General features: G+C 30.4%; 1 protein-coding gene across 4 annotated transcripts in view; it reads left to right on the forward strand.

Moving 5' to 3' along the window:
- The first annotated feature begins 559 nt into the window (after window positions 1-559).
- LOC139518809 (insulin gene enhancer protein ISL-1-like) overlaps window positions 560-27168 on the forward strand; it is a 34978-nt gene continuing 8369 nt past the window's right edge. The window contains exons 1-3 of one of the 4 annotated variants that reach the window (XM_071310395.1): window positions 560-1313; window positions 26285-26474; window positions 26829-27148. In XM_071310395.1, the coding sequence (XP_071166496.1) occupies window positions 26302-26474; window positions 26829-27148 (493 nt within the window). In that variant the 5' untranslated portion in view covers window positions 560-1313; window positions 26285-26301. Of the gene's footprint in view, window positions 1314-25925; window positions 26161-26284; window positions 26475-26828; window positions 27149-27168 lie in introns of those variants that run through there. The other 3 variants (XM_071310393.1, XM_071310394.1, XM_071310392.1) reach the window with 3 other exon arrangements.

Raw genomic sequence — 27168 nt, forward strand, 5'->3', positions numbered from 1 at the left:
ACAATTCTCAACAATAATAATTATCGAAAATCTCTGTACTGTAAATTTAGAATTCTCAGAGAATACAGTGATGATTGTGGTGCCACATTACCCTGTTGACTTATATCTTTTATGCCAAAGGGTCAACAATTGATTACTTGAAACATGAGTTGTCCATTTCTCATATTTTACATTTCAGCAATGATATCAACAACGATTAAATACTGGTATTTTTCACATTTTCATTGCCTCTAAAAATCAATAACTTCTACACAGAGATAGAACTATGGATAATGCCATTTACTGTTATGTTTAGACTAGAATCATAGAGTCAATGATAAAGTAAAGCTTTAATGAATTAATGGATCTGCAATCAACAAAAGTATCTCAAAGCAGACAGTGCCATTAGCAAGATAACTTAATGTGCTTGATGAACGAGGGCCAACATCCACAGTCCAATATTACTAATGACAGAGAAAGTAAATAATAAATTTTGATATGTGCATTTGTGATTCCTCCGGTGTGCATTAGGTAATATTGCATTTTGTCAATTACTTTGAACCCATCTCAATTATCATTTCTATTAAGATGATCAGAAATAAATCGATTTTTTATTTTCTCCCTCTTTAAATGATGTTGCTGTCACTTTTAACCATAATAGCAAAATCGTGTTAAATGCTAAATGCATGTTATTTGTATATGCTTAGTGGGAAACCATGTAAAATACTTAGATGTAAAAAGCGTGTTTGTTGGACGTGTTCCCTCTAGGAAATGCTGCTTAATGGATGCGGCCTTTCAGGATATTAGCAAAATTGTTTATGCTTTAATGTTAAAAGATTCTGCATCAAATAAAATTTTCACTTCCAACCAAACGACGATAGATAAATGTTGGATAGTTAAAGGTGTATAGCATATTTTTCATTTATGAAATATGTCCTGCTTTGCTTTGAATGAAGCTTTTATAGATTCCAGCAATTCTTTAACAGTAAGAAGTAGCATTCCTGAGTAAAGAATAAATGTTATGTTTATCAATTCTATAAACATTTATACCAGGAACTATTTGGAAATTAAATAGTTTACCACGGATAAAATGTTTTTCTTTTAACAGAGAGAAGTGTTTAAAATCGTTCGAAGGAATAACCGCAGGTTTTAAATAGTGCTATAAAAAATGTGCGAAAATTCTATGTATAAAGTTGGCTTTAAATAAGCATTAGAGCTTTCCTAAATAGCCAAAGCGAATCCTGAAAGCTGGATTAAATTTTCCAGTCGACTGCTCTTCAGAAGAAGATGTCACCAAAGACAGATTATATTCTTTGGGATAGTGTAAGCTACAGGTAATATTATATTGATCAGTGTCTCAGAAATTTTATTCCTTCTGGAATTACTTGCATTATGCAATTTACTTTTAACAAAATTAGCTGTTACTGAGACACACCACTGGATTAATTATAACTCTTATGGTGGAATGGATTTTAATATAAAAAAAAGAAAGTAATTTCAATTTGAATGGCATATTCGAGCAATTAATTAAAAATTTAAGAAATGCTATTCAATATGTATTATTTTTATTATAATAAAAGACTAAATATATATAATATTGGACATGAATAATAAGAAATACATTACGTACATTTTAATCACCAAATTCATATTTAATATTCCCTGAAACTTAAAGTAATACATGTTTTTTTTATTTATAAAATATAGTAAAACAGTTATATCTTCAATTTCTTCAACTGTTATTCTTGGCTTTCACACATTTGGCTTGAGTCTTTCTGGTGAAGGTAAATCAAGAAAGGTGCTTCGTACGTCTGAAATTTAAAAATGTTGTTTTCCTATTTTATAAAACTTGTGACACAATGGGCGTCAGATAATAAGATTAATGAGTTTACAAGTTGTGTACGCTGATACACATTTAGGCCAGTACAACATGTAGAACAAAATAGACAATTTATACATCGAAATTACATTTTATTTCTATTCCTCACTAATATTATTGTTGAAAATAAGGAGCATGAATTTTTATATTCCTCGATAACGGGCGTCAATATATCACAAAACCTTTGGTAGTATAACAAAACTATAGACACAAGTTGAACGGAAAAATTTGGTTCCAAAATGACATTTTCAATTTGCATCATGGGCGTAGGTTTTCTTATAATTAAAACAAGAAATTTCAATTTCTTGTAAGAAATTTTATGTGAATCAAACATAATGCTTGATTCGATAAATTTTATGAAACAAATGTAATAGTTATATATACTTACGCGGTTCTATTCGCTATTTGTAAAATATTTTTAAAATATTCATGTGTTCTTCTTCATTGCCTTGCCTGTGTTTTGGTTCAAAAGACAAATACATAATAAATACAAAACATTACGAATATGTTTAAGATAGGTGATATCAATTAGCGCGAATACATGAATTTTTTCAAGATTTTCAGAAGTAAACATATAGAATGCCCCGGAAAAGAAAGTTAAATTAAAAAAATTCCCATTATATAAGCTGAGATTTTTTAGTAAATTCTTAAAATTCAAGACTCTGAAACTATGTCCAATTTAAGAAAAATATCTAGTATATATAGTATATATATATGCATTTATTTGAGCTAAATATAGTTACGTCAAGGATTATGACAAAAAGTGTTCAAAGCCATATGGCGTCGTCTCTTAAAGTTTGGTGATCTGCAATTTATTTTTTATTTTTAATATTGTGTTTTAGAAGAAAACGCTTTCAAGGGGTAATTTTATGGGTGTTATAGTTAACTTAAAAAAAGCACTTAGGGTGCATGGAATTTTTTTTATTTTCTTTTTATTATATTTGACGTGCATATGACGTCACAGTGATAAAATATGTGAAGTTTTTGTAAGGAAGTACCTAGCTTATATACTAAGTTTAGTTAGAATTTAGAATGGAAATGGGTTACATGAAAAAGAGAAATCAACCCAACCAAAGAGCAGATAACAGTCGAATACCACTAATGATTCTTCAATGCAGCGAGAAAATCCATCCGGAGGTAGCCCCTTTATAAAAAGGTGTCCAAAATGGACATCATACTAAACTCCATAAATAATAAATGATTGTAATACTTTTGACTTATTATTTTTGGGACTTCTTTCGACAAATACAAGGCATCTATTATGCTCTTTCTTGTGAGTTGAAGAATAACACACACTCTGTATGATTGAACAAATTATATATTTTTTATATTCCGAACAAATTTTTACATCAATATTTGAAAACATTATTTTGCTTGCTTTTATCTAAATAAAGGCAACAGTAGTATGCCGCTGTTCAAAATTCATAAATCGATAGAGGAAAAACAAATCCGGGTTACAAACTAAAACTCAGGGAAACGTATCAAATATAAGAGAACTACGACACAACAGACAAAACCCCGAAATGTAACACACACAGAAACGAACTATAATTTAACAATGGCCATTTTTCTGACTTGGTACAGGGCATTTTATGAAAAAATGGTGGGTTGAACCTGGTTTTGTGGCATGCCAAACCTCCCGCTTTAATGGCAGTGTTAATTATAACATTAAAATGACAACATTACACGAATGGGTTGCAATAAATAAACAGATAAATGGCAAGGCATATAATAAAAAGTTGCTTAGGTCGTTATTTCATAAAACTCTTCAATGGGTGCAGACGAGAGATCCTGATTATGACAGGATTTAAATATTTGTAAAGAACGAAATATATATATATATAAAAAATATGTTGACCAACAAACAACTGTCAACCATTCAGATATATTTTTGCACTAAAATGTTTAATTTTATTATACTTCTACCGTCATGTACGTATTTTGCATAAATATATGGAATTTCTGACTTGAACTTTCATTGGAGTTTGGTATTTCTGTATGGTTTTTCAAAGAATTGAAATTATAAATAATCGCATTGCAAATTGGTTTTAGCAGTTTTAATGTCAATGCATGTGGCATACATTCGTGACATGTTTTCTATGACGAGATATTATCTGTTAATAGTCTACTTCAGCTTTAAAACTAGGTATTTAATAAATCCCATGCTATTTCTATAAATTTGCTTTATCAATTTGAAAAAAAAGGATAGTTTAAGAGCATACTTTGAATTTGTCTTTCGTCTTAAACTACGGTATGGTTTAAGATAAAAACCTTAGATTTTATTTACATGAGACAACATCACAAGAAATATCAGGATACTATGTAAATATGCGTGTTGCATGCAATACATCGTGTTAGATAAAAATAAATTTGTTAATCAGTTAGTACATTGTTTCATAAATGTTTCGTCATTGTGCATATATTCAGGTTTCAAATGATTGCTGTACTGAATAAAAGGCTCTTTTTGAATGTTACATCTTTAGAATAATCTTTAGGATTTACACTTGACTGTTTCCTCCCTTCAAATTATAATAAAAACTACCTGCATTTGACATTTCAGAGGTGAAGTAAAAAATGAAAACACCCCGCTATAAATTTAATGCGTAGTAATATTGAGCAAGGTTTGAAAAAAAAAACCTTCACCTTTCAATTTATATTTTGAATTGTGAGAGTCGACCATGAGAGATACATTTATCAGAATGTTGAAAATAAATCGATGTCTGTTCAAATATCATTAATGTAATATATGTATAATTGAATAGCTTAATATTGGAGGATTACTTTCTTGTAGATATAATGAAAGTTGATGCGACTGTCATACAAGTGAGAGGTTTAGCGCTATAAAACCAGGTTCAATCCACCATGTTCTACATTTGAAAATGCCTGTACCAAGTCAGGAATATGATAGTTGTTTTCCATTCGTTTGATGTGTTTTATCATTTGATTTTGCCATTTGATTAGGGACTTTCCGTTTTGAATTTTCCTCGGAGTTCGGTATTTTTGTAATGTATGCAAAATATACTAAGAAAAAGATAAAAAAAAAAATAGTTGATTCAAATTTAACTTAAAACTATCACTGGTCCAGTGTATCATTGCTGTATAGTAAACATAACTTCGTTTATATGAAAGTGTAGATTTGGCACCATTTAAACTTGTCATTGAAAATAATCAGCACCAAATAATAAATCGTGTTGTTATCTTTATTTCCATCTGTTGGCATGTAACATTTTCATGAGAGTAGGGTCTAAAATTTGACCTTTAAAATTGAACTTTCTAATACCAACCATTACGATCTCTCAGATGTTCGGGATATTTACAAAATTTGACAACAATAATATATGACAAAATTAATTGTAAATAAAAGCTATAGTAGTATACCGTCGTTCAAAAGGCATATATCGATTTAGAGAAAATCCGGGTTACAATCTAAAAACGAGGGAAACACATCAACTATATATCAGAGGAAAACAAAGGAATAACACGAACACTGAAGTGCAACAAAAATAAACGCCAACATACATAGAAAAGAACAAGTTGATTACAAATGCAATATTCCTGACTTGGTACAGGACATTTTAAGAACAATGGTGGGTTGAACCTGATTTTATGGCTAAACAGTTCGAGGTTTCTGTTTCATTACCATAGGTATACCGAATTCAGTATTTGGGCTGACAAGACAACAATTTATAACGATAATGTTATTCTGTCTTTTTGTGTATTAAAATGAAATAGGATTTCAGTGAAACTATAAGGTCGAAACATAGCGAAAAAATATTGGGAAAGGAATGACAAGTATGAATGACAACTTATTGATCTCTAATCTAATCATTCACATGGACAAATTAAAAGGTTTTTAAAAATTACTATAATTCTACAAAATAAATTAATAGATATGTATATATACACAAAACTTTGTATATTTCTATGCAATGTTAGCGCTAGCCTATATCATACTTTATTTTCTGCTAAATACAATATTATATTTCATAGTTTAAAGGGGGATTGATGTGCACTTTTGTTCGAAAAAAATCGTTTTACGTCGTGACTTCGTTTTCATAAGCAACTGATTGACAGATCTGTAAATGGAGACATGATTTCGTCATTTGGATATTAGTATATGAACTCAACAGTTGGTACATGCATGATTTCAGCATCGAGAACACGAACTCAGTCATTGGTATATGAACTCAGCATGTAAAGGCAATGAGTTGAACTGTAGGTTTGAAATTTATCAATCATATTAAAATAAAGACATGCATACCGGTATGGATGCCAATGAAACAGCTATATATAAACACAAAAAGGTCAAATCACGATGGTAAAAACAACAATACCATAAGCATCATACATGAGAGAAAAAAATAAACTTAAGTATATATATGACTAAATGGACTATATTCAATCTTCTAAAAACCATATTTATTCCATGACACTGTTTTGTTTTCTAATTTGTAAGTTTGAAATTTTAAAATATATATATATATTTATATAATTTATTTTATTGTGTACATGTATCGTTACTTGTAACGATCCAGCTCCCATGTGGGAAAAATCGTTGACTAATATATATATATATATATATATATACGAGTCTAAATTGAAAACTACGTTCAAACCTATGATTGCGTTGGATAAAAACCGCAATTTTTATACGTGTGCATGTCAAACAAATTTCGTTGTAGAAGGGTCTAAAAACAGCACAAACAACATTTTCCAAAAGACCAAAAAAGTGAAAAAGTATATTTAAACAAAACGCATTTGACTAACAGGTCGAACAACTGATGTTCTTTAACCCTGCTGACATATATATATATATATATATATATATACAACTCGTCTAAACATCAACCCAACAATGTTAGATCTGTAAATTTGCTTTCGCAAATTTTTGGTTCTTCCCAAAAATTTGCGAAAGCAAATTTACAGATCTAACATTGTTGGGTTGATGTTTAGACGAGTTGTATATACATTATGTACACAGCCATGTATCACCATCATTGATGGCGATCCGATGGATACATCTGTTGTAGGGTTGTCACTGACTCAGACGTACTTATATATATATATATATATGAGAGCCCAGGTGGTCGTGTGGTCTAGCGGGACGGCTGCAGTGCAGGCGATTTGGTGTCACGATATCACAGTAGCATGGGTTCGAATCCCGGCGAGGGAAGAACCAAAAATTTGCGAAAGCAAATTTACAGATCTAACATTGTTGGGTTGATGTTTAGACGAGTTGTATATATATATATATATATATATATATATATATATATATATATATATATAACTCTGAATTTTGAATTTAGAAAATATATATCTATATCAATTGTTAGACTGTTTTTGATATTTTGGAGTACTTTTCAATTTTGTAATAGTAGTTTTTAATAGTTGTGTTTAGAGTTGTAAAAGTATTGTTCTAAAAGTTGTGCATATACACTCAAATGTTCCTAAACAAAATGTATAGTCTTTCTAGCGTTTACCAGAATATCAAAGGTCTAGCAAGACCCTATAGGCGTGTTCTCTTATTCAAACAGGTATTGCATGTCTTTTTTTTAAATTTTCATTACTGAGGTAAAATATAAAGAAGCTCTTAAATAGAAATAAAAAAACGTGGATGATTATAAACTAAATTTATTACATCTACTTTAATGCAATCTGAGTGCCAATGAAAACACTATATATTGTATGTATAATTAAAACTCGTGTTAATATAATGAAAATTGCTTTTTTATAAGTATTTATCATATTGTTATTGTAAGCGGACAGATGTCCTATATGATAATTTAATGTTTTTGCTTGCATCAATCCTCCTCTTTACAATGAAAACCATCTGGAGATATATTTATGAAGTGTAATTGAGGCTTTCTTTAAGTGATACTTAACTTTAACAACTCTTGTTCATAACACACTTCATCATCTTTTAGTTTAAATCTGCTGCAGATTTATTTTCCTCTTCAAAAATTGACGGGGCACAAGTTATCATCATTTTGTCAAAATTATAACTTAAAGAGGTAAATCGAACGCACCTGCGCCACGTGATTTAGTGAGATGCAATTTTACGAAGTTGATTTTTTTTTAAAACAAACTGTTGTAGTTTTAAATTTAAATCGTGAACTATCAATTATAAAATTTACAACAAAAAAATAGTATAACTAACTGGATACATTGTTTTTCAAAACAAACTGATCACTTATATTTTTATTTAGCACATTATGATCAAAGCAGCATCTGTATTATAATATAAAGTGTTAAGTCAGAAGAAAAATCCAGAAAATTTATTTCTAAATTTTGAAAAAAAGAAACAAACACAAACAGCAGCAGCAACAGCAACAGCAACAGCAACATGAATTAAATCAAAATAAAACATTTTTTGAGGGACGATATTATGTATTTGGGAAACTGACATAAAAACTTTCGTCTGATATTTTTAAGTTATTAGATCCCATTTCCTGTGTTTCCAGGTGGTTTTGGGTGGGTTTTCAGCTGCTACACTAAGACACTTATCCTATAATATCTTGTCTCAGAGTATCTTGTTCCGGTTTTCGTAGTTCGTTTGCACACATGCAATACACCAAACAGTGTATATAATAAAATATATATACAAGAATAAAGTCGCGTTTGAGTTTATCCTAAACCATATTTGAGGTAAGATTTTAAATATACAATGTAGATAAAAAGTTACGCATTGATCTGTATAATTTATTTCAAAACCTGCATACTGTTTAAATCATACATGATGCTGTTTCAATTCATCTATTTAATGAATATATACTGGACTACTTGTAAATGTAAAATCGGAAGCATTACTGGATAAAACATATCCAATCCAGAAAAATATACATTTTATTGACCAAAAAAGTCCCAAAGGAATTATTTTTTAATTGTTTTGAACCTAAAACACAATTGAAGGGTGATAATTAAAACGTGATGACAAAAAACCTTGTTTTTGTTATTTTATAATAAAGCTACTTTTATAAGTTGGGTTTATTTGTTCTTTTTATTGATTGATCAAAAGAATATAAAAATTAATGTAAAAAATGTTTTTCTTGGTTCAAACTGATTGATAAATATAATAAATATATTGAGAAATTTCTATTTTCCTGTTTCTGGATATTTTTCGATGAGGGTTTTTGAAGTGTGTCACTCAATATTCTTCTCAACACCAATTTGTACTAATGGGATTTTTTTTTGTATGTCGACTTTTTCCTAATCAATCAACAATAATTTCATTGTGTAGTACATTGTATTTCTAATTCAGCAAAATAATATAAAAATGTCATTTGAATAAGAGACATGTATTTATCTATGATGCCAAAAAAACCTAAGTATCCTCGAATGGGCTAACTAGACAAAGATTTTAATGATTACGTGGTTAACACAAATGTAATTATGCCATTGATACAAAGTGTTTTACAGGAGAAAATGGATAATGCATGGTAAAGATATACTGATACGACAAACAAATAGAAAACTCAAAATGTCATCCACTAAAGCAATCAGTGCAGTATTCAGTTTCAAAACGATGACACAACCAATATACATCCCTCGAGACTTCAATGTTTTAACTCTGTTCTAATAAACACATAAACATCCTCAATTTGAAAATAGGCAGCCATTACTCGGCTCCCACGACGTCACAAATACGAAGCATGACCAAGTTCAATTTCCCGTTATATGTCGGTAGTGATGAATGACCATTATTTATTGGACCTTTGCATGCAGATAGGGACGAGACCATTCTAAAAAGGAAATGTTCTCAATGCAGTTAGTTTTGTTTCCTCGTTTTGGTTGTGAACAAAAAAGGTTATGACGCTAATAAAAGAATTTTATAGAGTTAACGATCGTAACTATTTGCCACGTGCAGTTCTTTAATTTTATTTATTTGCCTCGGGAGCAAGTAAGGAAACATAAGTCAAGTTTATTAGCCATCCGCTATGGTAATAACATGTTGGTGGACTTGTGGGTTATTTGAAATGCAGCAATCTTTGTCACATGATACTGTTACTATAAATAGGATTAAAAGGGAATGTGGAGTATATGTTACTGAGACAGTGACCAATGACACAAAACAGCAAAAGACATCACCATAAAATCCAAAGTTCTAAATCCATATACAAGCTCTAAATCAAATGAGTCTTGAAAAGTGGTCGGTCAAAAGGAACCACAATATTCAAACCAACAAATTCACATCCCTGCACAGTCAGGCTTTGTCATATCTTTTAACACCAGTGTCTATTTTTAACTTTAAGCTCTCACTTTTGCCCTAAACATTTTGCAGTAATTTACCGCAATTTTGCGAAAGAATGGCTTTAACGCCTCAGTATCAGTCACTATACTGATAAATAGATTTTATTCATTAAAAAGACAGAACATATTTAAATTGATTAAAAAAAAATTTGAAAAGAAAATAAGATACCAAGTGTACAATCTTTTATTAACTGTTTGTGTCTTTGGGTTTTTGTCTCATTGACGTATTCCACATCTTTGTTTTATGAACTTTTTGCTCTAATAGAAAGTAAGCATGTTTATAATGATATTGTTTTATTTTGTATCGATGGATGCAATCATATTAAAACCATATTCTGCAGATCCAATTTCTGTCAAAAATGTTTAGATTTACATCTAATTGCGTAATTGACGGTTTTGTCTGTACTTGAAAATCAATTGTGTTCTGATATCAAATACACGTTACAACAATAATGATAGTGACTATATTATCTGCTGTGTTCTCCGGGGGTCGGATAACAATCGCTATTTCTACACTTCTTAGTTTGAAGGTTAAGTCCGACCATCTGTCAGGACATTTAAATCACTCGATGAAACACGAGGCTGAGTAGAGACCACGTTTCCAGAGTTAAATTATAGAATGTAATACGGTTTTCCTAAACAGGTATCCGGAATTTATCTTGCAGTTGAAATTAGAGATATAATTGAACAAACAACCCAACGTCATATTACCTTGCCAAAGACACGTGTATTAAGATGAGTTAGAATCCTGTACGTGGTAATTATCCCTCCTACCATTGTGATCCATTTCACGCATGCCTAGGTCGCCACCAAACATACCCGGTTGCACAATGAACAGTCGTAAAACTCGGGAACTTTGATTTTAAGATATTCTGTCTTAAATATCCAGAAATCGCTAATTACAGGAAGAAAAGATAAAATCTATGTTATGGTTTGAAGAACTCATTTGATGAAGAATTTCAAATTTGTCTTTGTTTAAAATGATCAGTCTTTAAAAATGTTTTCTGTCTTGTTCTCTGTAAACTGGTGTTTGACTTTTGGTAGTTTTTCGTTGTTTTTTTTCCGTGGCCGGCGTTGTCAAAATTTATCTTCGACTAATTTGTATATGATATCAATACTATTGTCTGCGTTACAAGAATAAGCATTCTAACCAAAAAGAGAGAGAGAGAAAAAAGAGAAACGAAATATTTTATTTTATAATCTTTAATATATACATATAGTGTGAGAATATGGAGAGGTTGATATTCGTAATAACGAATAAAAGTTTTCGGTTTTTCCCTTGTCTCCCAAAGATTAAAGGTTTTGTTTCTTAAATATACTAATAATAATCGGCATTGTTTTTTTTATCTTGCATTATGTTTATTCATAATGAAGCATTGTCTTCAGATTATTATATAATTTTTTTTTAATTTTTAAACCATTCCTTGATTGGCTGTGTGATGGATACGACTCTTAAAAAAGAATCTGCGACTATATGCTGATCACGTGACCTTTTATAGATTATTTTGTTTATGTAAACGTAGTTGGAAGTAATCAATTTCACAGATATCATACAGCATTAATTTTTGGTTTTTCATGTTAGTCAAAGAAAGTTTTGGCTTTTTTACTTTGGTCTAGCAAAATATTTAATGGAGAGAATAATATGTATGGGGCACTGAAAGTTGTACTTACAGCATATGCACTGAATCACCATAGTAGATGAAATGACAGATTATTGGTGTCAACAAACATTTTTTTTTACAATTTAATCAAATTGAAACATCCATTAAATGATTAACTATGTGATGAAATTTCAATTCGCGTGCAGTAACGAATTTCACACCATTTCGTGTGTGAAAATATTGTCCCTTGTTACAGTATCATTCCAATATTATTTCCATAACGGGCAAATAGTTTAATTAACTTTATGATTTTTTGCTATCTTGTTCTATCATGCAACATGCTTCTATTGTTTATGTTCCTGAAAATCGGTAAACAAATATATTTTTTAACAATTGAAGTAGTCGTCTGCAATTGGAACGAGATTAACAAGATAGCAAGACAGAATATCCTCGAGAATATAACAGGATGCTCAACCATCTGTTGGTATAATGTTCGTTACTTTCCCCGATGTTTTTGTGTTTTTCATTATAACCAGCATCATAATATAATTATTAGAAACATAAAAGGACAAAAAATAATTGTAGCAATTTTATTTTGCAACTTGATGCCACGCCATTTGTTAATCTCAAGTGAATCTAAAAATGACTAAAGGGCGTAAGATTATTATGCATACCAAACTTGTGTGTTGGTCATAGATTATATTTCGGACGTAAAAAAAGACAATTAGAGAATGATATTAAAAATGTCTGAGAAGTTTTTGAAAGTTTGTTAAAGTTTTAAAATAAACAACAGATGATGTGCTATAAATAAGATCTCGGCAACAACCAATAATGTTATACATCCCAAATTATACAATAAAGAGGTTTTTTTAGACTGAAATCCTATGACTGAAATTAATAGTGACCCCCATTAATATATACTTACTACTTAAACTTGTCTTAAGACATTTTAGGAAATTTTTCAGCATAAGCTGTTTGGGAATGTTTCATACCTTAAGACGACCATGCAACCATTTACAGGATCGAAGGTCAATAGTATGAGTATGCATGGCCTATAATTGCTTGATTGGTGAATTTGCTTCAACCTTTTTTGCTCGATTCAATTCATATTAGGAGAGTAAGTAAGACCACTCTTGTTTTAGGGTAGCAATACCTTCGCGGCTTATTCTTTAAAAGCATCAACACTATACGGTTTAGTTAATCTTCTTCAAACTTGATAATAGTAAAGAATAAGTATTTCAAGACAGTATATTTTGTACAATAAATTGCATGAATACGTCACTAGATTTTATGTGTCGACGGAAAATGTGAATAAATGAAAGGAAATCAACGAATATATATCCCCTGAATTTTGAACACAAATAGATTTCCAGTGAAAATTTAAGGAAATTGAGTTGTCTACAAATACATGATATGAGGTACAGATTAGGATTAATACCAAGGAAAAACAACTAAACGATGTGCATCTATATATAGACAGGCGTACACTATTGCTATTATAGTAATATATACATATGAAATTAGTAGATACGGTATGATTGTCAATGTCGGTGACAATTTCCTACCAAAGACTATAAAAGACGTAAATGTGAATTTGTGACAAAATGTGAAAGAATTTAAAAATGAAAACCAACAAACAATAATATTACTGTCTACATACATGCACATGATAAAGGAGTCAAAACGATTGTATGACCTTTGCCATAAAGATATACATGCAGAGTCAAAACGATTGTATGACCTTGCTATAAAGATATACATGCACATGATAAAGGAGTCAAAACGATTGTATGACCTTGCTATAAAGATATACATGCAGGCTTAAGTTTTGCTTCCTCCATGTATTGATTATTGCTTTTTCAATATAATACTCTGGGATTTAAGGAGGTCTGTCATTTTATTGTTTGTTTAATTGGCCTCCGTAATTTTTCCACATTTACTCCGGATACCTAGACTCTTGTGATATCGTGTCGTCTTACAAAGTTATATTTTCTTATACGTGACTGGGCTAAATAATGTTTAGACTTTTGCTATCATCTTGTGGTATCTAATATTTTTTCTGATGTTACAACCAGAAATTTATAACTTGTCGTGAATTCACATCATATAAAGAACTGCATGCGATTACAGAAAATTAATTTCCGCAGTTCTTTATCTGAACGAGACCTATTTGCGAAAGTCAACAAATTCCTGATTTTTGATGACAGTTGTCTTCCAAATTATAGAATCACCTAATTAAGTAAAGAATCAGAACAGATATTGTAATGATACAGGCTAACAAATAATAGAGAAATTATTTATCTATCATAATGGACTGTCTGTCATGGTCAGAACAAGCGAAATTAATTTATTGCTGAACACAAACACAATGAAAAATTCAGATCTATAGGAAAAACTAGTACAAAATGAATTCTTCTTCATGTTTTCCTGGTCTTTAGTTTTAAATCCAAATGTCAATGCAAATTGGTTTTATTCGCCTATTGTATTTCATTTTTTATCCTGGGTGGTTATCGACTTGGTATAGTGTATGGACATTATCATTAAAGACATTATAGGATGACGTCTAGATCTATAGGCTTTTTCTGGGGTTTTTTCTCGTGTTGTTGTCTCATTGACCATTACCTAAATTCAAACGGTGACGATGCATTTCTTCGGCACTCCGGCATCCTCCACCAATAAAAACTGACTGCCAAATATAACAGAAAAGTCCAAAAAGTGGCGTTAAACAGCAATATGTCAATCGAACGCGAATGGGGTATATATTTAAGAATATGTCATATAATCCTTTACGATAGATATAAGCTATAATTTTCAATCAATTCGATATTCATGCCTTAATATATATATATATATATATATATATATATATATATATATATATATATATATATATATATATATATATATATATATCATGTACGGTGTTACAACATTAGATTCTATACTTACGAGGAAAGACTAGTACGGCGAGGAATTAACAAAAATATGATTCCGCAAACTTGCAGATTAAACATTGTTGTGCTGATATTCAGCCGGGATAGATCTGTCGTAGACTTGTCAATTGTTTAGACGTACTTATCAATGTAAATGATGGTTCTGTTTTGGCATGATTGTCTATAAAAAGTTAAATTACAAAAGTACTGAACTCCAAGGAAAATTCAAAACGGAAAGTTCCTAATCAAATGGCAAAATCAAAAGCTCAAACACATCAAACTCCTGACTTGGTACATGCATTTTCTTTTGTAAAAAATGTTGGATTAAACCTGGTTTTATAGCTAGCTATACTCTCTCATGCACTTGTATGACGGTCGCATAAATTTACAGTTTTCAATAGCTCTGCGTTTTAACTAGCTAAGGCAAAATTTCATCTTCGATCACTGGTTGTCGCTGTTTTGTTCTGTCTCATCTGGGTTTCGTGTCCTTCAACGTGTGAAGTTTTTAATATCTAATCAACATCTTATCGCATGCTTTGAAATGAAACTATGATATGTTGTAAGATAAGTGGGAAAAGATATAAAGAATACATAAAAACATGATTCAAGAAAAACAAATACTATGTATAACATGACCAAAACGAAAAACGACGAGAAGTCAAACAACAGTCCAAATAACACCATACATACAGAAATCCAACGACTGACCGATACGAACCCAACCAAAACAAGGGGTTATAAGTTTTAAACATATGCTAACTTAGTCACTTCTGTAAATATGTTGTTAGTCAGTTTAAATTCTTTATTTCTGTCCTGTTATTTCATTTTCATCCTGATTAAATTTTATAATTACTAAATAATACAATTAACCAGAACGTTGTTTAAACAGTCTGCTGAAAACATATGCACAGAGCTCTCGCGATGAAATGGAGACATTGTTGTCTTTTGATGGGATGGTATGTTCGACACTTTTTAAAGGGGCACTAGCTGTCAAATTCATGATCACCGATTTTAGTCAAATTCTCATTTTTTTTTTTTACAATGTAAAACATTTATCCAAACTATTAATAGTCTATTTTGAGGACTCTCAGGAAGATTAGTTTTAACTAATGGGATCATCCTCTTAAAATAAAGATTATTTATTTATTTATTTTATTTTATTATAAACAGGGCACGGGCATCAAAATACGTAGCTTCGTTTCGTGTGTATTTTAGTCCAGACGCCATCTAATTAGTAATCGAGTTGACCTCTAAAGTCATGCGATGACCATATAAGCGATGTAATTTTAAACATAAATATAGATATAAATAGATTAAGAAAACTCGTACAGTTGGATTATTCTAGGTCTATTTAATTCCATACTATAGATGAAAAATAAATGTTAATGATCATTTTACTTGTATATAAGAATGTTTTTTGTGAATCGAATCAGTCAATCAAATGCTTAATCTTTGTTTCACTTTAAATGTTGACATTGTTGTCCTTTAAATAATTTTACACATACAATTCACATGTTATCCATCTCAAGCTAAGGGGTTAAATTGAAGTTCACATGAATACGGATTCAATGAGGTCGAAATTATTCACTTGCAAGTGAATAATTCATAATCAATGTTTTTAGCTTATTTTAACAAAATTAAACCATACTGGCTGCTAAAAGCGAATTAATTAATATTTCACTATTTGCATTTCATTATTGATTGAGCAAGAAAAAAAAAGATATTAGATTTTTTATACATCTCGTAGCTAGTGTCCCTTTAAACTCATAAATTTTAGTAGTGGACGCCTTCATATATTCATTTTTTGTGTCCAGAAAGCATTTCTCTAAAAAGTATTGTGCCTTAAATGATTAATTAGTAATATGTCATGTCTATTTTATAAAGTTTTTTTTTATATATTTCATAATGTTCCCGTTTAAAGCTAATTTCAAATATAACTATTGATTAAAACCGAAATTTGACAATTAATTTGTCCAACTGCAGAATAATATATTCTGGTTGTAATTTTTCTGATTAGTATGTATTTAATGGTTATTATACTGCTACTGAGATATGTTGATTTCCCAGGGTAGTGGACACGGGTGACGAACTTATTAATATACCACAGTCTGCTTTTTTATCATCTCTATCAACCCAAAGATCATGATATATACTTCCCAGTGCTGCTATAAACATATAGATGCATGCAGAGTTGTTTATACCGCACTGTTTTATATAAGTTCTACCTTGTTATAGTTTTGGCATAATATTTGATCCTATATATACAAAATAGGTATCAATATGGATGTACTATTGTATATCAGAAACTGTTTGCTCTTGTGATAATGACTTTGACGCCATGCTACATATACATATATATGAAAGACTGTTTCCTTTCGTTTTCAGCTCTTTTGCATGAAGTACATCTTACTTAAAATATTATCGCCATTTAGTTTCTACATAAGGAAATGCCTGTACTAAGTCAGGAATATGACAGTTGTTTTCCATTCGTTTGATGTGTTTGAGCTTTTGATTTAGACTTTTCGTAGGAGTTCGGTATTTTTATTATTTTACTTTTACATTTGGTATAAAGCGTCTGAAAACGACCTATATATATATGTGTGTGTGTCTGAAAACGACCTACATATATGTGTGTCTGAAAACGACAACAAATCGCAAACTGTATGGACTTGAAATAGTCATTTACGTTCTACATATTTTGTAAATATGAATAATTGATAGAAATAATTGTATGTAACATTTATTATTATTTCCTGCTATACATGTAAAATAATTACGGTAATGTTTGATAAATATTTTACGAGCTGTCGTCGCCTTTGAAGATGTTTTAAAATCATCATTAAGGACAATAGTCGTAATACTAGTATATTTATAGTAGTATTCAAAATATCGAAATAACAAAAGATAACCATTAAATGTATATTTAAGGGGAAAAAATCCAGATTGAAAGATTACTTGTAAATATAGTATGATATAACATTTTTTCAATAGATATATGCAGCCAAACAAAAACCTTGGGTCTACTACGACGTAGTTATCATGCCATTTTGAAAAGTCCATTATTTTATTTTTTTGTAATCGTTTAAATGATTGGGATGAGCTGTTGGAAAGTTTCTTTGTCGAGTTAAAACCGTTAGACTCTCCCTACACGAGGCATCCCCGTTCTAACCGAACGTGGCTCCGTATTAGTACATCCCGAACAGCATGAATAACGTCCCTCTTTGTTTTTTTTTTTTTTTCTATATAGGGTTTTTGGGTATAAATGATAAAGACGTTGAAAGAAATCACTTTGAAAAATTAGAAGCATCTTTGAATGCTCTTTATAACTGATACTCAGCCTCACGTCGTTTCAATTCGGAGCAGAACTATGTTTTATATATAGGCATTGATTTTTTTCCATGTATCCCTTTTATTCTAATTATATTTTGAACTAAAAACAAAAACGAAAAGGTTATATGCGTTCATTATGTTTTCTATATATGATGGTCAAGATAGTAGATATATACTGACTATCAGAAACACATCTTGACTTGGCTATAGGTATTGTTTATACGGATTAGCACAAACTCTTTGGCATCTTCAGCAAAAATAAACGTGTCATACAACCTCATCCTAGAACCATGTGCTTCTTCCATTCTTCGAAATAACTTCTGTTCTGGCATAACATTCTTATAACTTCATTATTATTGATTTCATGAGAGCCGGAAACTATTCACCTTATTGCTTCTACTTTTAAAATTATCGTTTTTGACATTTCATTTGCCAATAAACTATTCTTAAATTTCGTTCTATTTCAATATGTACAAGAAATAAAAAGTTTATTACATAACAACAGATTTCCAAACTATACCTTTTTAACATGCATGGAAAACCAAAAATAAGCACGTTTGCATAAGTGGTGGCTTTCCTTTTACTCTGGTACAAATGTGTTTTAGAGAAATGGTTAATATGAATATAGCTTTCTTCTGGTATTTAAAAACTGAAAATTTGCTCGATATGACGAGACGTCAAATTTTGTCAATTTTCCAAAATTTAAGATAACTCTTGTGGATGATATCCAAATGAAGAATTCATTACATTTTCAGAAACTTTTAAACGTTTTCTCCTGAACTAATCTGTTAAATAAAATCTGTATCTGATTGAAAAAAACAGTTTAGAGAGAATTAAGCTACATTCCTTTTAACTCATTTTCATTTTTTAGAAATGACTAACAAAGATATTAAATGTAATTGGTGCTATTAACTTTTATCTTGAATGTCAAGAATCGTTGACTATACGACACAGTTCAATTAAACTCTCAATGTTGAAAATAAAATAAATTTAGAAATTTCAATTTTTATTACAAATCATAACATCTTAATAATTAATAGTTAAGTAATAAAGTATATAGAAAATTGTTGGAATTACTGAAAATCTTATAAATTTGTAACCTTGTTTTTGCGCACTCTTGGGAGAGAAGCAACTTAAACTGTAATGGAGCAAATCCATTCTGTCGTTTAAATTAAATATGAATCATAATGGCTAGAAGTTATTCCTTTATCGCATCCGAATCAGAACATCAAAGAGTTTACAGAACTGATGCATGGTCGGGTATCCGAGGGAAGAAATCTCAGTTGTCTTTTTGTGGCTGATTTAGATGTGTAATCGATTAAACCAATCTTGACACGGCCCCTGGTGCGTTACTCGTGGCGATTACAAATTGAATATTACTGACATTTGCTTACATAAACAAATAACTGTTAATCATAATAATCCCAATACATCAAAAACTATAGAGAAATCAGTGTGTAGATTATATTTGCTCTTCCTTTCAACTTCTCAGTTGTAATGATGCGTTGCTGTGGTGGTCTTGTGTTGTTCGTGTGTTGCTTTTCTACCTCAGAGGTTAGAAACCATTGGAAAACGTGTCGCGTCTATAAACTATCATCAAGTGCAATTTTTAAAAATACCTTGAATAAAATTGCAATACGGTTTCTGGTTAAGGGGGCTCCTGGGTGTAAATCATTTTTTTTTTTCTAATATTGGATTTTGCTATATTTTTTTTATAAATGAACTTTATCTTATACTTAGAATGAAATTCAAAACAGTGTGGCTGTGGCCATTGATTGACACATTAAATTCATCCATTGACTGGGACAATTTAGGTGAACGTTTGTATGTAACGACCACTGCTCACTGTGTACTTTTTAAAGACACTTAAACTATGGGGTCACCAAAGGTACTCAACACCTTAATAAAGTAATTCGAAAAATTAATCAGAAATAACACGATGTTTTGATTTATATCAATTATATAAATCAAAACATAAAGGTTATTCCTGATTAATTTTTCGAATTATTTTATAATTAAAGGCGTTAAGAAACCTTTGGTGACCCCACAGTTTAAATGTCTATCGTAGGTACGTCGTGAACAGTGGTCGTTACAGACAAACGTTCACGTAAATTGTCCCAGTCAATGGATGAATTTAATGTGTCAATCAATGGCCACATCCACACTGTTTTGAAATTCATTCTAAAAGAAAAATGAAATAAAAAAATGGGGTCACCGTTCATTTAAGCTAAAATCTGCCTCTGGAAGAAGCATACATTTTTGTTAATGTCCTTTTTTTCTGCTGAACTAATAGGAGAAATAGAGGAAATATCGAAATAAAAAAATAACCTAATTGCAGAAATCGCTTAAATTTTACAATTATTTAGTTTATGTACAGCTTATTTGAAAACAATAATAAAAAATATAGGTCACCGATGAATAAAAAAAGATATTTGAAATTTAATTAAAAAAATGGCATTTTTGCACGAAAGGGAGATAATTTGAAGCTTTTTCAATCATATAAACATTTTTAAAGTCATCTTGGGCCAAACCAAATCAATTTTTTGGGGTTTTTTTTGTACCATATCATAAAGTAACAACTAAAGTGTAATAAATAAAATTTGTAGTGAAAAAATAAAGGTTTATTTTTTGGCTGAAATTTTTGTACCTTAGTATCAAATATTGAAATTATTTTAATTTTCTCTGTTTGGTTAAAATTAGATTGAGAAGTGCAGAATGCTTGACATTGAATATAAAATGGTGTGTGTCTGTTTGACTGTTTAATAAAAATGTCAAAGCTTTTATTTTTTCAAATATATGTTTTCGTCAATAAGATAGAGCAACCCAACAGCTCAAAAATAACAAGTGCTATTTTCTTCTATACACCAAATATTGTTTAACGAAAAACTACTTAAGAAAAATACAAGCATGAATCAAAAGCAAGAATTACATAGAACAACACCAACCAATAACTCCGAAAAGAGTGTAAAACAACAACGAACAACACTTTCGAGATAGCCGGGCTTGGTATAGGCATAAAATGTTCACACCAATACTTCATATATCTCGTTCAAATGTCTTTGCTAAAATCGTATGCTGTTGTTAGGTTTTCCAAACTGGCTGTTTTTTCTCACCAATATTTGAAATAAAGTATGTGCCGTAATCATTCATTTGTATCTTTCGTGTACTACCAAAGGTGTATCTACTATAGGTCGTATACATATATAATACATGAATAGATTTATATGTATAACTTTGTTACAAAACAAATTACCGACTTTCCCCTTAAAGGGTTTTTTCACACTCCTGATACCTATCTAATGTAAACACCAGCATATTTCGTTTGATTGATTGTAGCTATGTAATTTTACATGCATTTATTTAGACATCAAAAGTGTAAAATACCGTTAAATTTTCGCTGGTTGATTTAATCGATCAAAAGACAGAGAGGGAGCTAGAGAGAGAGAGAGAGAGAGAGAGAGAGAGAGAGAGAGAGAGAGAGAGAGAGAGAGAGAGAGAGAGAGAGAGAGAGAGAGAGAGAATTTTATATTTAATCTCCATGGGTTCAAATGTTGTCTATAAGCACTTGTATTTGCGGCTATACGAATAGTTGCTGCATGTATTTAAATGTATATATAATCTGTCATTTGAATATTTAGGACTGAACCATATATATTGATTCAGAAAATTTATCATTTTGGTTTCATGGAGAGAAAAAAATTTGCTGTTTCGTTGGAAAACTTTATTTATATCAAAGTTTAATAACACAAATTACTGATTGCAGTTCTGGTCAAATAACCGCCGTTGGTCCGAACAGTTATTTACAATATAATAATCTACATTTTAAAAATACGGACATCACGTTTAATTCATATATATTTTTTTTATTCAAAATGATGGCACGAAACATTAATTTTCACATGACCCTCAGTATATGAACTATTTGTTATATATATTTATGTATATAGATAGAGCTTCAATGTTGATTTAGGCCTGAGGAACCAGTTCACACGACTGATACCAATCTGTAACATGTTCGTTAAAATCTTCAAATATTTTGTCAAATTGATTGATCATGTTTATATTTACGTAGTTACATCAAAGTGTAAAAATACCGTTACAATTGATTACATATTACGAGTATCATTATGTAGATGTGTATCTTCCTCAAGATCAGATAAGTGTGTGCAATATGGCTCAATATACACCATTTTTCATTAATTTGATTACTTGTTGTATTTGAATTAACAAAAATGTTTCTGTATTAAAATGAAATCATTATAAAAACTACACATATATCCCTTCTGTTTTGAAGTAAAAAAAAACTGAAGAAAATATTTATACCATTCTGTAAGACTCTTAAAGTTTTTATTTTTAATATAAAGGCATTCCTTGCTTGTATCTGTATTTTCTGTAGTTCTAACTTCGAACTTAAAAACCAATTAACACTAATTCCATTTAACCTATTCTATTCTGTGCTAATGGAATGTGAAAATGTTGACGGGTTCGCCACTTTTATTCCCTACTTCAAGAAAAGTCGGTGCAACTAAAAAGTTCCATTAACAGAGATTAAAACACATCAATCCACCTTTGATATTTCTTTGCGAGAAGAAAAGTAGTTCCATTGTTTCACATAATACCTTTAACGTTCGTATTAAATATACAGTAACATACAATTGAAAACTTCAAGATAATATAAGTACAGGGATTATCATACTTTTAACGTTTACGATTCTTTTCGGAAATGATATAAAATAAATTGTTATGATTTTACTTATCAAAGGTGAAAATCGTGCGTAAAATAGGGTTGAAATCTGGACGAAACAAATAGAACGTCTTCTCATTCCTCTGTGTCAACATCGTTCGTGTTCACAGATAAAAGGGAAAGTAGATTTTATCTGTCTCATATCGCGCAAATTTGTCTCTAAAGATAATATAATTTGTTTTTAATAGGCAGGGTTCTGAAAAGCACCTTTCCGATAAATTCCGGAATTCGGTGGTTGTACCCGTTTACGGTGGAATGTTAACCACAAAAGTTTCGCAGTCGAAGAAGAAAAAGTGATCAAGATGAGATTCAGTTCGTTTTATGTCGCCTTCTTGTCTCTATTGAACGTTATCAATTTAGAAGCAGGCCACGAGTCAAAATCTTTTTATGTGGATACGAAAACAATAATAAAGAATGCTCAAACGGTTAAGTTTTTTCGTGTGAAGGCGGACTCTTTATCTATACCGTCTTTCAGACTGATAATTGTCGTAAATATAAAATTTTCATATAGGTGTAAAACGTTTTACCACCTTTCAACTTAAATAATTTTAAGTCAATTGTATTAAAAATCGGTAAATAATTGCTGTTATCCTTGTCAGATTTGGTCATCTCCATGTAATAAGTCTTCATTTTACTTCTTAACACCTGATGGTCGCCGTTATTCCGGACAAAGTCAAGATAAAAGTTTTATTGTTGTTAGTTTATGGTATAATTTGTATTTTATATTTTCTTGTTTGTGTTTTAATCAGTTCAATAAAATACAGATTATTAAATCTAGTACTACCGGATTTTGAACTTGTTTGAAAATTAAAAAAAAAAACTTTAGTTACATACGTTTTCATTTATTTATTAATTTCAAACGTATATATCAGACTATAAATAAAAGTCATTTTAAACTTTAATAAGTAATAAGTACAACCATTATATAGTTATATTTAATTGAATTTTCTTAATAAATGACACAATGCGACAGGCAAAATTTTAAAGAAAAACATTCATTTAATTTTCGTAAAAAAAATGATGCACGGGGTCAATTCCTGACTTTGGAGGAGAAAACAATTGTTCTATTATTATATTTTTTGATGCATTATTTTGTTTTATTTCTAACATAAAATAATATGTTTGTATCTTAGACCGGGGACTATTTCTATGTTCACTAAACTCTGAGCAATCATTTCCAGCATCCGAAGTTTGCTTAGTTGAGGGTTTGTAAAAGCATTATCACTGAGATAGATAGGCAGTTTTGAGAAAAAAATGTATTTCTGTTCGCGGAGAAGTTCTCAAAACAAAAAGTATGATCTGTATACAAAGAGGATATATTAAATGAATATGAGTAATTTACTGTGTGCTACTTTTGAGCTTAACCTTATTATGTTTCTGAAATTTTCAGAAATACAACAATCAGTATAGCTGCCGTAACCTTTCCTGACGCGTGAAAATATCAAAAATCAATATTTGATATTTGTTTGACACTGCGATAAGGATCCGATAATTCTGACATCTACGAAGTCAAACGTGTCATCCGTGTATTGCATTATGTCAATACACCTATCAACCAATGTAATTATCTTGCACGTATGTATGCAATAATTAAAGATAAAATTTTAATCATTTGGAGACCAATTTCACATTTTCATAGCCCAGAGTACCGTGTGTCAATAATTTCATTATTAAATGGCATAGTATTTGTAAACAGTTTCGTCCTGCTTGCACAAGTCTGGATGTATGTATGTAATTTACTATACATATCAGCTTACTACACGGGTTTTTGCTAGAAAACATTTTTTGTTATTAAGGTCTTTCCCCTACATGGGAAAGACCTTATTGTTTTTCTAATGTTTTTTTTTCTTTTTTTTCTTCCAACATTTTTTTTGACATGCCCGCTTATGGTTTCTGTTGAAGTTATTAAGACCAAATATGGACCATCGGTAGACTTCATTTTTTTCTGTTCTGCGATATAATTATTAAAGATAGTCGGGTTAATGTTGAAAATTAATGTCGGTAGCATGTATTACTTTGTTTGATTTTGAGATAAAACTGTTACCTCTAAAGGTGTTATCCTAATTAATGGATAATTATTTGTATAAACAACGTTAATCCTTATCCTGTAAACAAACGGCTTAATCCAAACAATTTAATAATTTTATAATTTTATTAGGACAGAGTATAATTCGTAGAAGATCATTAAAACAAGTTTATCTCATGATTTTAACGGTTTTTGTAACAATATTATTAAAATTCCTAATCCGTATCATAAATCCATCGCAATCCGACTATAAAACTTCATTCCAGTCTTATGTCTATGTACAGGTTGTGATACGAATTATTAACTGTCGTCAGTGTGAAGCTAAAATAAGAGTACTAATTAAAGAAAAAAACGTCATACCTCGTGTGAAAGGGGGAGACTTAACAAAACAGCACAACGGTTATGAAAAAAAAACGGTTTATCTTAACTCAAGAAAAAGGAATGAACAACCCAAATCATATATATCAACACTTGTCTAAGGACAGTTTTTTTTGTTGTTGTCTAAATCCTTATTAATTGTCCAAATCATACATATAAATGACCCCTCACTCTCTTCTCGTGCCACTATATTTGTGTTATAGTAGTGCTCCTCCTCCCTCTCTCTTAATAGGTTTGTTTGATACCAAAGAAATAAAAGAGTATCCCCACTTTTTTAATTTAAGCTTTATATACATTTAAGAATCCAAATTGATTTTATTTGCACACATTGTCAATGATATTATTAAAAAATAATAATTTTTGGTATATGTAGGAAAAAGATAACGTTAACTTTTATCTTTAACGATTTATTACATTAAAAAAAAAAACAGTACATATAAAAATATAATTTATAAATCAAAACAGCTTAACTATTCTCCTTTTGATTATTATTTCGTATACTGCTTTTAACATTTGCTATAATTTGTCAGGAACAACTCAGAAAAAAAGATAATTGTAAAATAAACACCTGTATATTTATTTAACAATTTGCGGTGGGCAATATATGACAACTGCATCTCAATTAGAGCGAGATTTGGCTGTCGATGGATTTTTTCATGTCATGATTGACTTACGAGACAATCTATGTTTATTCATATTCTTTTTCCTTTATCTTGTTTTTGTTTAGTACTATTACTCGCGCATCAATGAATTACTCTTAGCACGCCCCTAGTGGATAAATACGCCAGTCATGTGTGGTAGTTCTAATTCTTACGTTGGCCAATCACAGGGAAGGATCGAACAAGCTGAGAATTAAGTTGTAGTTGTATTTTCTGATACCATTTAATACGCGATTTCTCTTGTGAGAAATAGGACATCATCTTAAGATTTTAATTTTGTTTTTCTTCATTTGTTTGTTTTAAACAAAATAGTCAAAATTCCACCTTCAAAGATCGACGTGATGACGGCGGACTCGCAACAGCCGACGCTACATCCGAACAGTAAGTTCATATACATACATACATATTTCTGCATAATAAACAAATTTATTTTTAATTAATTAGTTAATGAGTTCATTAATTAAAAAAAATAAAAAATATTTAAAGCATATCTGTTAATTTTCAGAGAGAAGACGGGTTTCCATGTGTGTTGGTTGTGGTTCCCAGATACATGACCAATTTATTTTGCGTGTGGCACCGGACTTGGAGTGGCATGCATCTTGTCTAAAATGTGTCGACTGCAGTCAGTTTTTGGATGAAAGCTGTACTTGTTTTGTAAGAGATGGGAAAACATACTGTAGGAGTGACTACGCTCGGTAAGTAAATAAACATGAACATATTAAATATATGATGCATTTCATCTCAACAATGTATATTGATAACTAGTAGTATTGAACGTTTCAACATCCTTGTATACTTCTTTTTATAACTTATTTGTTCTTTATCATGACTCTGTCACTGCCAGAATCTGGTACCTTGATGTTAAAAATAGGGTTTAGAGGTATACTAGTGTGCTACTGTCAAATGTGTGTTCTGTATGGTATAATGACTTTTGATTCGAAATGAGATAAATTATAAAGTTACTCATACAGTAAATTAGATTTATATTGTTTTAAAGAAATTTTGCCTATGAAGATATGAACTGACAATTTTTCTTTTCCAATTTTCAGATTATTTGGTGCGAAATGTTCAAAGTGTCAAATGACTTTCACAAGAAACGACTTTGTGATGAGGGCGCGGGACAATATGTACCATATAGACTGTTTTCGTTGTGTAGCGTGCAGTAGACAACTTATTCCTGGAGATGAATTCGCTCTTAAAGAAGAAGAACTTTTTTGTAAGGCAGATCATGATGTCGTTGAGCGAGCTTCTACAAAAGAAAATGGAGCGGATGATATAAACATTAGAAACAATAAAAACACAACTGAAAATTTAAATAATGATAACAACAATAATAACAAAAAGGAAAATGGATTACATCAAAATTCAGGTAGGCATTTTTACAAACAT

Source organism: Mytilus edulis, chromosome 4, assembly GCF_963676685.1.
Source record: "Mytilus edulis chromosome 4, xbMytEdul2.2, whole genome shotgun sequence".
In the NCBI taxonomy this organism is placed as follows: Eukaryota; Metazoa; Mollusca; class Bivalvia; order Mytilida; family Mytilidae; genus Mytilus; species Mytilus edulis.